Source organism: Electrona antarctica, assembly GCF_951216825.1.
Source record: "Electrona antarctica genome assembly, chromosome: 13".
Lineage (NCBI taxonomy): Eukaryota > Metazoa > Chordata > Actinopteri > Myctophiformes > Myctophidae > Electrona > Electrona antarctica.
The window spans coordinates 20271121-20285715 of record NC_136794.1 but is presented as its reverse complement, the minus strand read 5'-3'; the positions used below and the strand labels follow the sequence as shown (position 1 = coordinate 20285715).

The following is a 14595-nucleotide window of genomic DNA, read 5'->3' as shown; positions in this document are numbered from 1 at the left end:
GTGGATAGTGGGTGATTATGACAAATGTCCTTGGACAGTGGTGGACATGAAACACATGTTTCACACATTGTTCCGATTCCTTGCTGTTTTGTAGAATTCTTCGAGTAGTTCTTCCATTAGTTCTAGGTTAGTGTAAACCTTGGATGATACTGTACAGCAAATTAAAACATAACCGGTTTGCACTGAATTTATGAAACCACGTGTCACAAGATTTTCCATCAAGAATAGGCTTAGGCCATTTACATCATTTATTCTGTATTTGGGTTGAACTTGGATTGTCATTAAACTTTTATCACATATTATGGTTGCTGGGGATTTGCTCTCTCGGCTTCATAGAAGAATGACTTTGTTTGTCCCATTTTTCTCCTTTGAAGTGCCGTGGAAAGCGGCATGAATGTTGGAATCCTGGACATCTTTGGATTTGAAAACTTCAAGAAGAACTCCTTTGAGCAACTGTGCATCAACATTGCTAATGAACAGATCCAGTTTTACTTCAACCAGCACATATTCGCCCTTGAGCAGGTGGGTGCTTTGCAAGGAGGGGTCAGATTCTTCCTGATTTGACAGCTATGGAAATATCCGAATCACAATCTGTTTATAATCAGAATTTGTTGGCTATGGATGTTCACATACAAGGAATTTGACTTGGTGCATTGCTCTCAGATGCATAGAAAGAAAATACAGCAGAAAAGAGGGGAAAAACCCTATAAAATATACAAGTAAGATATTTTTTTAAAGTATCAATTAAAAAAGGAATATAAGGCGGTAGACAGAGTATGAGAAGTGTTAACAGTATTAGAAATGTATATGATTGTGAATATGAACAGTATGAAGTTGAATGCCCTTGATACCTTCTTATTGAACAAAAACAACATGTGGTGTTATGGAAAATAAACATACTGACATAGACAGAGTGCTTATACAGTACATCTACCAGGACAGAGTTTTCCTCAGCATCGAACATTATTTTAATCAAGCTGTATAAGGAATATTGTTAATCGCTTTTCCTAGTAACAAATTACTCTTAATTGATTGAATGAAGTTGCTTACACTGGAGTGGGAGAAGGCTTTATTTTCCTTGATGGCACTGAATGGACATTAATGAAAAACACCATAATCCCTTTTAAGTCAGCATTTGCTTCCCAGCCATCTTCCTGAAAGGAATAATAAAGTGCCATATCTTTCTACTCATCATAAGAACTGGCAGTAATAGTCTGCCAAAATAATTTGTGTTGCCTTGATTTGTTTTATTTTGAAGAACATTTCCAGGAACTTCTGTTGTTGCACTTCCTATATTTAGCATTAAGTATACTCAAGTATACTCATGTGCATGTAAACAATAAGGCCTTGTATGGGTGGCGCAGGCAGCAGGGATAAAGTTCTTATAATATAATAGGTCTATCTATGGGTTTGAATCCTAAACGGTGCTTCCAGCTCTATAACCACATTGGGTTTTGGCTGTGCGGGTAGGAAGCTGGACAGGGAGGACATTCTTTGTCGCTGCACCAGATTGGTCCGTCAGCAGGGGTGTTGAACTGGGAGGAATATGGTGTTCCTCCGCACGTGCTATGTCCTTAAGGTGAGGAGAGGACCAACAAGTCTGCAGACTAACCAGTATAAGGGTCAGCAGTGTCAAGACTACACAAGTGTGTGGGGAATTCAGGAATTGCTGTGGGCGGGCACCACTAATAAGACGGTGTGCGTATATCATCCATTTTTTTGTTTTTTTTGCCATTGTGGAACTTTCTTCTGGTGCAAAGTAGCTGTCATGGCCCTGACACACTTCTGTTGCTTAAGGGAAAGGGATTCTTTATGCTGACTTTGGCCCAGCCTGTACATAAAATATATGTGTTAATGACTTAAACATGAGACTGTTTAGATCTGAATGGTTCTGATTAATTAGTAAAATATATATTTAAAATAACGTTTTGATCTGTATCAAATAGACACAATAATGTATTACTCTGGGTTATTTGCAAATTGAAATAAATTGGCTAAATAAAGTAGCTCTATTTGTTATTTCAGAGCTATTCTGTATTATGCATTCACTGTAGACTTCAACTACAGATACAGAACTGGATGCAGCAGTGTTGTGTTGTTGATTAGAAACCATGTTTATCCCAAGCACAAATCAGAAATCATATTTAGCCCAGATTGTTTAATTGGGTCATTTAGTGAAATCATTAACTGTACACTGAAAATCCTGAGTGTTAATATAACTCTGAGTTAAATTAATGCTCATGATAAATGATAACCCATGATATTACAGTGTGTAGGCTGATATTGACGTTCTCTGGTTCTACTAGATGGAGTACCAGAGTGAGGGAGTGGATGCCAGTCTGGTGGAATATGAAGACAACAGGCCCATCCTTGACATGTTCCTCCAGAAGCCCATGGGTCTGCTGTCCTTGCTGGATGAGGAGAGCCGCTTCCCTCAAGCCACGGACCAGACCCTTGTGGGTAAGACGCTGCAACTTATAGAACTGTATAACTTGTCACTTGTTAAATATAACATACCTTTTCTGCTGTGATGTGTCTGTGAAGATGTTACTGTACTGTTAAAGCATCTTTAGGAGCTTTTTCCTTTCTTTTTGTTTTCTACTACAGTTAAATTTGAGGACAATTTGCGCTACAAGTATTTCTGGAGGCCAAAACGTGTGGAGCTTTGCTTTGGAATTCAGCATTATGCAGGAAAGGTATTATGCATTTTACCCATATAATTAGCATTTGCATATCTACTGTATGGGTGTTTTTGTATTTTGTGCATTAAGAAATCATTTAAGATTCATGCTCCTTGAATGAATTACATGTGGTTTAGACTAGAGGCCTAGTTATTAGCCATACTGGCATTCCTAACAAAAGTGTTGAAAATTCATTAACTCAACACATAACAAAATATTGAAAATGTTTTAGGTAAAATGACATAACTAATACTTGAATCACAGTGTTTTTAAAGGTATTTACCCTTAAAGCACTTAAAATACTCCCATGCTTGCTAAAATGGTTGTCATATTGCCTTGTGCAGGTCTTATACAGTGTGAATGGATTCTTGGAGAAGAACCGAGATACTCTCCCCGCAGACATTGTTGTTGTGTTACGGACTTCAGAGAATAAACTTCTGCAGCAGCTGTTTTCCAGCCCACTGACAAAAACAGGTAGGCCACGTACTTTACAGACCTTAATTAAGAGGGGTAGCGAAACAGAATTATTCAGTCTGTCGCGCTTTCTTTAGAACAGTGTTGTATCGTTAAACATTACTTCACTGAATTTATTCAAACTTTCTTATGGGACAAACTACTGCAGACAATAGCAAGGCTCCATCTGTATAATTCTTTGATTCTGTGCTGGTTCCTAGTGTTGTTCATAGTTCCATAAAGGTTCAGGTAAGTAGGTTTCTTAAAGACCTTCCTCCTCATATGCATCCTCCTAGCCTGCTTGGTTCCAAGCCTCTATGAGCCGTGTGTGGATAAATCTGCAGCCTCCATTATCTCTTGAGAGGCTCAGCGCAGCGAAAGAGTCACTGTTTTTATTTTCACTAAGCTGTCCCTCTTGGTTTCCCATTTCTGAATGCTATCTACATCTGCTTGTGGGTGCAGTGGGATATTTTTTCGTGATAAGGTTTCTAAATACCCAGGGGATGAAGAAGCGGTATTTAGAGAATACAATAGCATCTCTTCCTACCTCTTTCCCACCCCACCGGGTAAATGGAAGTGCTAATATGCTCATCATTAGCCATGCCTGAGGTCCTCATGGTCACTTGACTTAGCTTGAATGCTAATGGCTCTGTTAAAGTGATCAGATTCCAGTTTCCTGCTTTATTTCAGCTAAGCCACATTATGTGATTCTTCTCCTTTTTATGGTCCTGTAAATGCTTGCTTTCAGTTATGTGGCATTAAAGGAGCTCCATTTTACTATAGAGTAGTAAGTTGAGCCTCCATTACAAATCCATGCACCGTCTGTAAACTTAAATGGCACATTGTGAAGGAGGGGGGGGGGGGGGGGGGGCTTTCTTTCTTGCAATTCATGAGGAATGTACGTTCAATAAAACAAATTCGGTGAATACTGCACTTTAGTACTCACTACTCAGAAGCACCGAACAGCAACTAAAATGTGCTTTGCTGTTTACTGCTTCAGATGGTCTAAAAGCCAGTTCTGTCTTTCTGCTGTATGTTTTCACCAGCAATGCCATTCTGTCCAGTGTACTTGTCTTGGAGTGATCACGATCCATTCTCATAGAAATGGTTAAAGTGTTATTTATATTGGAATATTGAAATCTTGCCAGACGTATCCCCAGTGCATAGTTTATTTTTGCGATTTGTTTGTGCACAAAGTGTTTTCCTCTCTCATTCCTATGCTGTGATTTGCTGGTTTGTGATGTGTCTCCAGGGCACTTCCACGTCGAGTTGCGGGTTCCATTTTCTCATTACAGTTCATGAAATTGTAGATCATCTCATTAGATAAAATCTATGAGACACTCAAGCTCCGCTTATCAGTCTGGACAAGCTGGAGCTCCCTTTTAAGTGAGATATAGGCATAAGAAAAAATTATCAATCTATTCTTCAGGGTAAGATGTGGGGGAATTTAATTTGCATTTTACTTCACATTATAGATTCACTGTTATGTGTGAAATTACTATTATCTGCGGGGATCTGATGACAATCTGTTTCACCAGGGTGGTTTGGTTTCACACTGGGTTGTCTCCCTAGTCCTTGGTAAAATAGTGAATAGTGTCACCACTAGGGGTCTCCCTTATTGACACAGTTTGATACTCTGATGAAAGTGAAGTGGGTTCTTCTGAGATGTCATCTCATCCATGCATGATTACAATCTGCGTCTACTGTATCTATTCTACGTCCGAGCATAGACATGGTAACGCCCCGCCTGCCTCTGATTGGCCTACCGACACTGCCGGCCTTACCAGAGTTTCCTCCGAGGTGGAAGATACATGCTGGATAGTCTGCCACGAGGTTAGTGGTTACTCCGTGTTGGGAAATAATACAAGTACGATATAAATATATATATAACTATAATTAGATTAATACACGATAATCAACACAAACTTTATTTAGAACACACCCAAATCAAATTGTATTACGGCGTACGTGTTCAATCAATTATTCAATCAAAGCAAAGGCTGCATTCTGGAGCGTCATCTGTCGTGCATGCCAAGCTGTCATTCTCTTGTATTATACCATATTATTTCCCATCACGGCGTAACCTTGCGTCAGACTATCCACCATAGCTATCCACCTCGGAGGAAAGCCTGGTAAGACGGGCAGTGTCGGTAGGCCAATTACAGGCAGGCGGGGCGTTACCATGTCTAGAGACGGACGTAGATTGTAATCATGCCTCATCCACATAGAATAGACTGTATACACATGCATAAAGTGAGTGGCAAAGTGAGTTTAACGTCTTTATTGCAATCTTGTAGATCTTCTATTTTTGGCTAATGTTCCCCTCAGAATAAGTACAAGTTTTCCAAGTATTGAGAGTTTAAGTGGTTAACTGTCTGAAAATACACATTTACGTGAATCCAACACACTACACATTTACAGAGAAGTCCATGGAGCTATCTATGAAAAAGTGTAATATTATGCAACACAATTTTATACATTATTTAGTGGGGGTCCCTGCTTCATCTCTCTCAGCTATGGGGTCCCTCCCTGGCCTGAACAAATCAGTGGCTTTCCCTCTGTGGCTACTTTAAAGATTGTCTTGATTGTTGTTTTTGTTTTGATCATATGGATGAGACTACCAGGGTATTTTTAGAACTCAGGCTGAAGCCTGATTGATATTTAAATTGCAAGCCTGTGTTCCGCAGAGAAAATAGCAGATCAACAAGCTCTACAATGCGTTGTGCTGCAATGTGTTGTGAGCTTGTAAATTTGTTATTTTCAGTCCTCAGGCTTGAGAGAGAAGGCTGAAGTTGGATGACAAAGGGACACACTGTGTCTTTGGAATAGTAGGAAATGAGGAGGCCCTAAAAAGTAAGGGCTCCCTCAGAAAGAATAGTGAGGCTGCTAGCCTGCTACTAGCCCTCCAGAATGTGGGTCCTTGAGTCTTGGACATGTGGTGGTGTTTTGTCAGAGGAAATGGGATGCATTTGCATGGACAAATTCCTCCGAGCCACAGTCTTTCCCAGATCAGTGGGATCACAGTGTTTGAATTGGCTGGGCTCAGTATATGGCCCAACAGGCCCTGTGTGTGTGCGTCTCTCTCTCTCTCTCTCTCTCTCTCTCTCTCTCTCTCTCTCTCTCTCTCTCTCTCTCTCTCTCTCTCTCTCTCTCTCTCTCTCTCTCTCTCCTGGGGGCTGCCTGGCCCTGCTGCTTGCTCTGTACCACACATCTGCAAATATGTATGGCACATCAAGACTGCCAACCCTTTGTCAGTGCAAAATGCAAATGAGTGATGCAACTTTACATATTGTTTGCTTTGTGTATACTTGAAGTTGAACAATTAATGTATTATTATAAAGACATTTTGTCTGCATTCTGCACTAATGTGTATAATGTAACTAATAATATAATAATAATATATATTATTTTTAGCAAAACCCACTAATATAAGCATGACCCAAGCCATAGTAATTTGTTCTCATTTGGAATTATTAATTTCCGTTCTTAGATTATGGATGGAAGTACGCTATTTAAAAGGAGTTGGCTGGGGGTATGAAATATTGATGCATTTGAACTAGAGCACTTGAGCAAATAACATGATCTGTAGATTTGCCTTCTTAGAAGAGTAATCAGCCATGTATGGATGGGAGGGAATCTAAAACACTTCACTTGCAGTATTCATATTTATTCATATCACAGGTTTTTTTTCCAACATTGAATTCATTTTAGTATACTCTCACTTTGCCTAGAATAAAGATGTCTTTATTCTAGCTACCAAATTTGTATTGGGCCTAAATCATAAATCCACTTGAAAGTGAATGTATTCTCTTTCTAGATTGACAAGATTTGTAAATTCATTCAACATACAAAACTTCTTCTTTATTTAACACAACTGTAGAAATCATTGAACCATGGCTTCTTCAATATACTAGAAGTGTGGTTGCTTCGATCGCACAGACGCCTTCGGAAATATAGGCCCCTCCCACTGGTTTTGTCATGTGTAAGTCATTTGGAAAAGCATGTTTTTGCAACAAACCTACATTTTTTGCGCATTTGTGGCGCCCACTATTAATGAACATGGAATTGCTCTTGGCGGTCTGTTGATTAAACCACCCTCAACATGTGATTTAGTTTGTGATTGGTGGCATTTTTTGTAAAATAGGCCCCTCCCACTAACTTCGGAAGCCGATTAAGGCCGAACGATACGGACTATCACAATTCTGTGGTGTTTTAATCGGATAGGTCCAGAGATCATGTGTACCGATTTATGTGAGATTTGGACAAAATCTGTAGCAAAAAGTGTGTTTTGAAGAAAATTTAAAATGGTCGAAAATCCTTCTAGACGCAAATGGGCATGGGGAGATGCGTCATGACCCAAGGAATCCAGAGAAAATGTTAGACTTTACGAGTTACGGTTCAACGGTTATAGGGCAAAAGGTAAAGTTGGCTATTATAGCGCCACCTATTGTTAAATTGAAAAAGGCCTCCCAATCCGTGTGCAAATGCAGAGGCATTAGTGCAGGCGCGAGTGACTAATTATCGTACCAGTTGCCGTGCAACTGTAAGCATTATACTATTAGTATAGCGCCAAAATCCTGACGCAATCGCTCATCCCCTGGTTCACGGAAGCTTTTCACTATGAAGGATAACATAATGGAGTCATCTTAAATCGTCTCATATAAGAATTGTGGTCCAAAAATAAACAAACCGTCTCGGCGATATTTTTGGGGAGGTCTGTATCGTTTACGACAGTCAGTCAATAGTCATTCATATTTGATACAGTCTGTCGCGTGGTCGCGGCCAGAGGAGCGGGTGGGGAGCCCACGGCAACTGGCACGGGAATTAGTCACTCGCAGTGCAGGCAGCTAGGAGTAGCGACAGTTCTTCAGACAACAGACAACATTCCCTGAACACACGCCATTGCTGTTGATCTACGGCAATTAATAAATACTGCGCTTAATGCCATTGCCGTAGATCAACGGCAATTGGTCTTTTATAGTGCTTTTGATTGATCAAGTTATAATGCTACTCACGTTAGCGCTGGGTTGCTAGCTGGTGTTGTCAATAACACAGCGTCGGCCCAGAGCCGATATATGCAACAAGACACACTGTGTCTTGTCGCATATGACTTGTCATGTTATGCTAGTGACTAGCATGACAACATCTGGTCAGAGATTTTTGGCTCTTCAAAATAAGAGGTGGAAAATGCTGGTAACATGACAACACCCGGTCGGGGATTTTTGGCTCTTCAAAATAAGAGGTAAAAAAATGCTGGTGTGAATTATATATTTTTAATAAATGCTGGCGGATTAAGTGTTAATTATATGTGAGATTGTGTCTTGGCATCAAAGGGAAAACTCCTACATTTGGCCATTATTGAAAATCATTAAATCACTTAATTTGGGAAATTGTATGATATGTTTACAGTATATAAGAAATTGGGGTTTGCTGTGCTAAAATAGCCAGACATTACACATATATTGTACCTATAACCCTGTCTGCTGCCTGTCATTGGTTGTGTACAGATGATATATGCAAAGTGATGCAGTGAAGCAGCAGTCTTGTGTTGAAGGGAGTGTTGTCTTGTCATTTTGAGCTTCAGGGGCAACTTATTCATGTTTACACTGAACTGTCCAAACCCTGTGAGTAACATGTGAATACTGCAAAAGGGGTGGATTTCCTCTTTAATCACTATGTAAGTACTGAGTCAATACTTATGTGTGTGTGGTTATGTTGTAAAAAAAAACGTAGAACACTCCATTTCATTCTACAAGTGCAGGAAGGCATGTATGTAACTTCAACTTGTACAACAACGTATCTGACCTTCTCGAACTTGACTGCACCAAATCAGTGTTCAACTGTAATGACATGTTTTAACTGTAGATATAGAAGTATGAAAGATGGAATGAAAGTTACATATTGGTTCTGCTGTACATTTCAAACCCAAGATGCCGTTGATGTAGAATATCTTTCACACTCTCTCTGTCTCTCTCTCTCTCTTTTACTCTGACTCTCCCCCTTGATGTTAAGAGATTCTCCTGTGAAGAAGTGACAGCCTTCAGCCAGCGTTATGACACATTTGGCTCTTTGTTCTCTCCCAGTAGAAGGCCTTTCATCCCAGTAGGCACATTCCACAGCCCTTCACCAGGGTTCCCTACAAGACACACAGTCACACACACACAGTCACACACACACACACAGTCTCTCTCTCTCACACACACACACACACACCCAAGCGCGCGCGCACACACACACACACACACACACACCGTCATACTGAGAGACACTTACCAAGTAATACTTTTGTTCAATTTCTCCCCTAATCGCAGCACTGGAGATTTTTTTGGAGTCAGCAGGGGGATTTTGACGGCCCCACACTTCAATGGCAAGGAGCAGGGCCTTCCTAAATTCACGTGGTAGAACATCCTTTGATAAATGCAACACTGTGTTGTGTCACTAAAAGCCAATTACACCATGCTATTTATGATTGATCTGCTCTGACAGTAGCGGATGGCATTTAAATCAACAGCCCCCAGAGCCATCTCTAGGCATAAACGGCAGTGGTTATAGAGGGTGGGGAGGGCGGCGGGGGGTTATGGGTGCCATAATCTCATTTGCCCGGTTGCTGAGTTGAGATTCTAGACCACATGCATTCGAGAAAGGGAAAAAGAGAGAACGGGAGAGGAGCGGAGATACGCGGTGAGCCTCTGCTCACTCAGCTCGGCGAGGCTGCTCGCGCTTACAACTTTGATTGTCCCCCGTGTCGACAGCTCGATCCATAGCTTCTGAAGTACAAGGGCACACACTGGCACTCATAAAAAACATTGTAGGGAGGTGTCATATCGAACGCGGGATTGCTTTATAATCCCGAGCACATTGACTATTCTTGTCAATAGAGCCCTGATACAACTGCCAGCTTGAGATTTTTTTCCTCTCCTATAGGATTCTTGCTGGGCTTAATTTTCAAAGTGAACGCACAGATGCCAAGGAATGAACCCCCCCCCAACAATGTCTGTCCTGCCAGTCTGTGCCAAGAGCAACATGCGTGAAGCAGAAACAAGCGGCAGGATGCTCCTCGACCGCCTGTTCTCCGAGACAGGGTGACCTGATGGGGAAATATTACTCCTCACCTCATCTCCTCTTTTTCCCTTAAGCTCCTTTCTTTTGTTTAGAGTAGACCCTATTATAAGCATTTGTTCTTTCTTATCGTTTGACCCCAAAAAGGACCACTGAGGAATAAAAAGGAGAATGGCTTTCGCTAATATGCTTTTTATTATACCATAGTGTCATAGAATTGAATCTGACTTTATTCTCCCAGCTCTGTTTGAATAATAATCATCCACATCATTAGACACGTTCTCCGCTGTATCCAGATTAGAAGGTCGTCTCTCAGGCTGGACATCACAGGTGTCTCAGTGTCTCAGGAGGGAGGAGGGAGGAGGGAGGAGGGGATCTTTGAGGATACTGACTATTAACCCGTACTCTAATCATCTAGTCAGGAGGGGATATGGGATCGCAAGGAGAATGAATTAATACGGCCCGCCGAGGAATACATGTAGAAAGGAGCGAGTGTCCGCTTGCGAAGCTTAGGTACAACTGTCACTGGCTCCCTCATCATCGCGCAGCGCCTTCATCTCCCCTTGATGGTGTCATGGAAGTGAGAGGCGTGAAAGCGTAGTGACACTCCATGAGCCCGTTCCACTCACACCCGCTAATTCATCATGACAAATGTGCTCAGATGATCTGGCCCCAGCAGCACTAATGGGGAGAGGAGAGAGTGCACTTCATTTGCACAAGACCCACTCCAATTAATCCATCCAGCTTTACTCTGGGCTAATTGGAGTGAGGCCCTGCCTGTGCACTGCAAAGATACCTGACACAGTTTAAAGGCTCGCCATGCTTAAAGATCAGACTTTTTGTGTTTCTTTGTTTAAGCTATGCCAAAGGGCTGGCATTCAATGTAGTAATAAAATAAGAAAGAAAAAAAACTCAGGCAAAACCAAATATGCTCTTTTGTGAGAGAATAAATTCAAATATAGTTGTTTGTAAGATGTTCCTGTTTGTCTTTTTTTGTCCTTTTCAATGTTAAAGTTCGTGATTTGGAATATGCATATTTTTCCAATCTTACCCACAATTAGTGTACATTCTACAAAACGATGTACAAAACAGAATATTTCTATTTTCAAAAGGTTCAAAAGCCTTGAGTGCCATTTGCAGAATGTATTAAAAAAAACAAAAAAAATAAAAATACATAAATAAGCCAACTGTCAAGCGCTAAAAGCAATATGATGCTTAGCTTAAAATACTGACTGAATCCCTTTGAAGCACTCTACCCATCATATGTTGTGGGTTGTTTTGACTACAGCAGTGTGTGTGCGTGTGCTTTCGCGCATGTTTATGTGTATGTGATGAGACAACACATTCCTTTGCCTTGCAGTAAAGCCTTTGGCGAAAGTGGGGTGTCCTTTGTCTAAAGTTAGAAGTGGGCTGACTTTTAATTAATCCGCCGTAAATTGATTTTTATCTCTCCAGAGATGCAGAAATGTATGAGTAATGCTTTTGACGTACAGTACACTGGCTGCCCAATCCTTTGAGGACCAGAGAACTGTCCTAATGTTCCTGCTGTTGTCGAGTTCATTTTCAATGTGCTTGTCTAACACTTTGAATCTAGGAAACACATTGCGATCTGTAACCCCATCTTTGCATTTTAGATGTATATCTGTGTGCAGCATCAAATGTTGAACAGTCATTTGCCCGTCAGTTCAGCTTAAGCTTAAAGCAAAACAAAGGTTTTCCTTCGTGCTGTACACTGCTGCCTGGGTAATGCCGCCTCCTGTGTCTATAGACGTATTTTTCTAAAGGTGTGTGTGGCACATCTGTGCAGCTATTGTTTATTCATGCAGTAAACCCTTTGAAATGTGTTAAGATACTTCCCACTCATTATAAAAATCCTGCCACCCATGGATTAGGACTTTGATGTCACCAATCCTGCTTCAAAGGCTTCTTTCACTGCTATTAATCACAGTTTAGCCTCTGAAGATATAGCCAGAGAAAACATTTGGACATCTTGTGCAGAAACTTTGAAATGTTCAGACTGTCTTGCATATGCTACGTTCATATCCTCTCCTTGTGTGTGTGTGTGTGTGTGTGTGTGTGTGTGTGTGTGTGTGTGTGTGTGTGTGTGTGTGTGTGTGTGTGTGTGTGTGTGTGTGTGTGTGTGTGTGTGTGAATGCACGTACGTGTGTGCGTGCGGCTGTCTGACTGCTGTGCACACAGCTGCACTCCTGAATCTGTGAATTCGCCTAAGATTGAGGCTCCTTTAAACTTTTATTCTGTGCTGGAATATGAACTAAGTTTCACATGAAGCACTGTAGTTCACATTGCATACCACCAAGAAAGTAGTGTGTCAACATTACTATTAGACGAGTTATGATAAATTAGCATTAATCCAGAGTTTTTAAAAATATTTTTTACCTTGATTTAGCTTCAGTTGCTAGCAACCGCCAGCATCCATGTTCACGTGCGTCCGTTCACGTGCGTCCTTTATCCCATAATGGGATAAAGTATGATGTCCGGAGCTCAATGAAACATTAATTAGAGGTTGCACGAACAATAACAAAGGTCAGACTTTTACTTCCGGTCCAAACGACACACAACAAGAGCTCAAGAGATCTGCCCATGTGGTACATTTCTCTGGCACTGCTCACCTACCGCCCCATAGCCATTTCCTTTAAAGGGAAAGTAACTTCTCCCTTTTTGCAAAATAAATTATGTTAATGACGTTTAGAAGATTTAGAACACTTTCCTGGGGGTCTTTATGTGTGTAATATGTGGTTTTAGATATTTTAGATTTTAGCAGTGAGCCCAGTGTCTCTGATGTCATGAACACTGGGCTCACTTACTTCCTGGACTACATGTTGTCTCAGTAAGACAGCCCTCCCCCTATCCACAACGAGGAGCAGTGCACCAAAGCATTATGGGAATTGTAGTACAGGAAGGAAGTGAGCCCAGTGTCGATGACATCAGAGACTCTGGGCTCACTGCTAAAATCTAAAATATCTAAAACCACATATTACACTCATAAAGACCCCCAGGAAAGTGTTCTAAATCTTCTAAAGTCATTAACACCTTGAGGGCCCGGACCTATTTAATCCATTAATAAAATGTGCCCATCTTATAGCGCCCGGACCACTTTTACCGGGGGACCGGAAGTTGTTGTGAATGTCTGTGTAGCAGCTAACAATATAGCCACACCACTCTAGAGTCGATCGACAACAATGGGAGGTAAGAATAAATATATCGCGACTAGCGACTGGACCGCGGAGCGCCGTCTAACACAGGATCTTTTTTCATAATTAGACGGGATGATTTAGATCGCGAGTTATGAACGTTTTAATATTTTCGTTTTCGTCCGCTAAACAGGCAGGGAACATTTTCGATGACGTGTCACTGTTGTGCAACACCGAGGATTGGGCAACAAGCGCTCCTAGGCTGTGGAGCGATGCGACCGGTTTTGATATCATTAATCTCCGTCCCATTTATCAATCTCCGTCCTGGGCAACTGACCATGAACTTGAACTTGACGGTGATCTCCGTCTGGGGCCCTTAAACTGTTAATATATATTTTTTAGCAAAAAGGGTGAAGTGTCCCTTTAATGCTTTGTAATTCCTTTGTTGTAGTAGCAGATCTAAAAGCTCACAACACGTCGCATGGTGATGCGTTGAGCTTGTATAGATCAGCTATTTTTTTTAAAGCTACTGCTTTATAATACTTTTGATCATTTCACTGCAGTACTATTTTGCAGACAGTTTTGCTGTTTTTTCCCATGCTTTTGACAGGTAATCTGGCAACATCAAGGGCAAGGATCACAGCTGCTTCCAGATCGCTGCCGCCGGTGCTCGGAGGCCGCAGCAAGGTGAGTTGTTGCACCTTTGCTTTTGCTCATGTCAAATATGCTGAATCAGTTGTTAACCACTACTATCAGCCTGGCAATACCTATTGGGTATGTCTCATTATATGCAAAGATTTTCCAGATAAATTAAATAACAATATTGATTTTCAAAACATTTAATAAAGATTTTGATTCTTTTTCTTATTAACTCATATATTATATCTCTGCTTTCGGGGAGAAATCACCTAACTCCAAAATGTAAATTTTTCAGAAAATGAAAAGAAAAATTTAAAAAACAAAGCAATAGTGCCTCATCAAAGTTGGTATTGTTTTGATTGATTTATTAACAGTTTGCAGAATTACAGTACATTTCAAGTAGGCCTACAACTCAATAATACAAAATACTGTTAACTGTGAGTAGACGACACCATAAAGCATTACACTTGTTGACTTTCTATATTCTCAATACTGTGCATGAGAGGGGGAGAGGTTGTGGAATTAGTTGCTTTAGCTTAGCAGACAGTGTGAGTTAAGAGACGTAAAGGCTGTTCAATAGAATTGATTTATGGGGATTTAGGTGGTTTCTG

The 14595-nt window shown here is 40.9% G+C and overlaps 1 protein-coding gene across 2 annotated transcripts in view; it reads left to right on the top strand.

The window, feature by feature from the left end:
* The window catches only part of myo3b (myosin IIIB), a gene marked incomplete at its 3' end in the record, with an annotated part of 89790 nt that overhangs the window by 36344 nt on the left and 38851 nt on the right, over positions 1-14595 (top strand). For both annotated transcript variants that reach the window (XM_079517875.1, XM_079517874.1), the window contains 5 exons: positions 375-522; positions 2307-2460; positions 2608-2696; positions 3026-3155; positions 13956-14032. In XM_079517875.1, coding sequence (XP_079374001.1) covers positions 375-522; positions 2307-2460; positions 2608-2696; positions 3026-3155; positions 13956-14032 — 598 coding nt within the window. The remainder of the gene's footprint in view (positions 1-374; positions 523-2306; positions 2461-2607; positions 2697-3025; positions 3156-13955; positions 14033-14595) is intronic.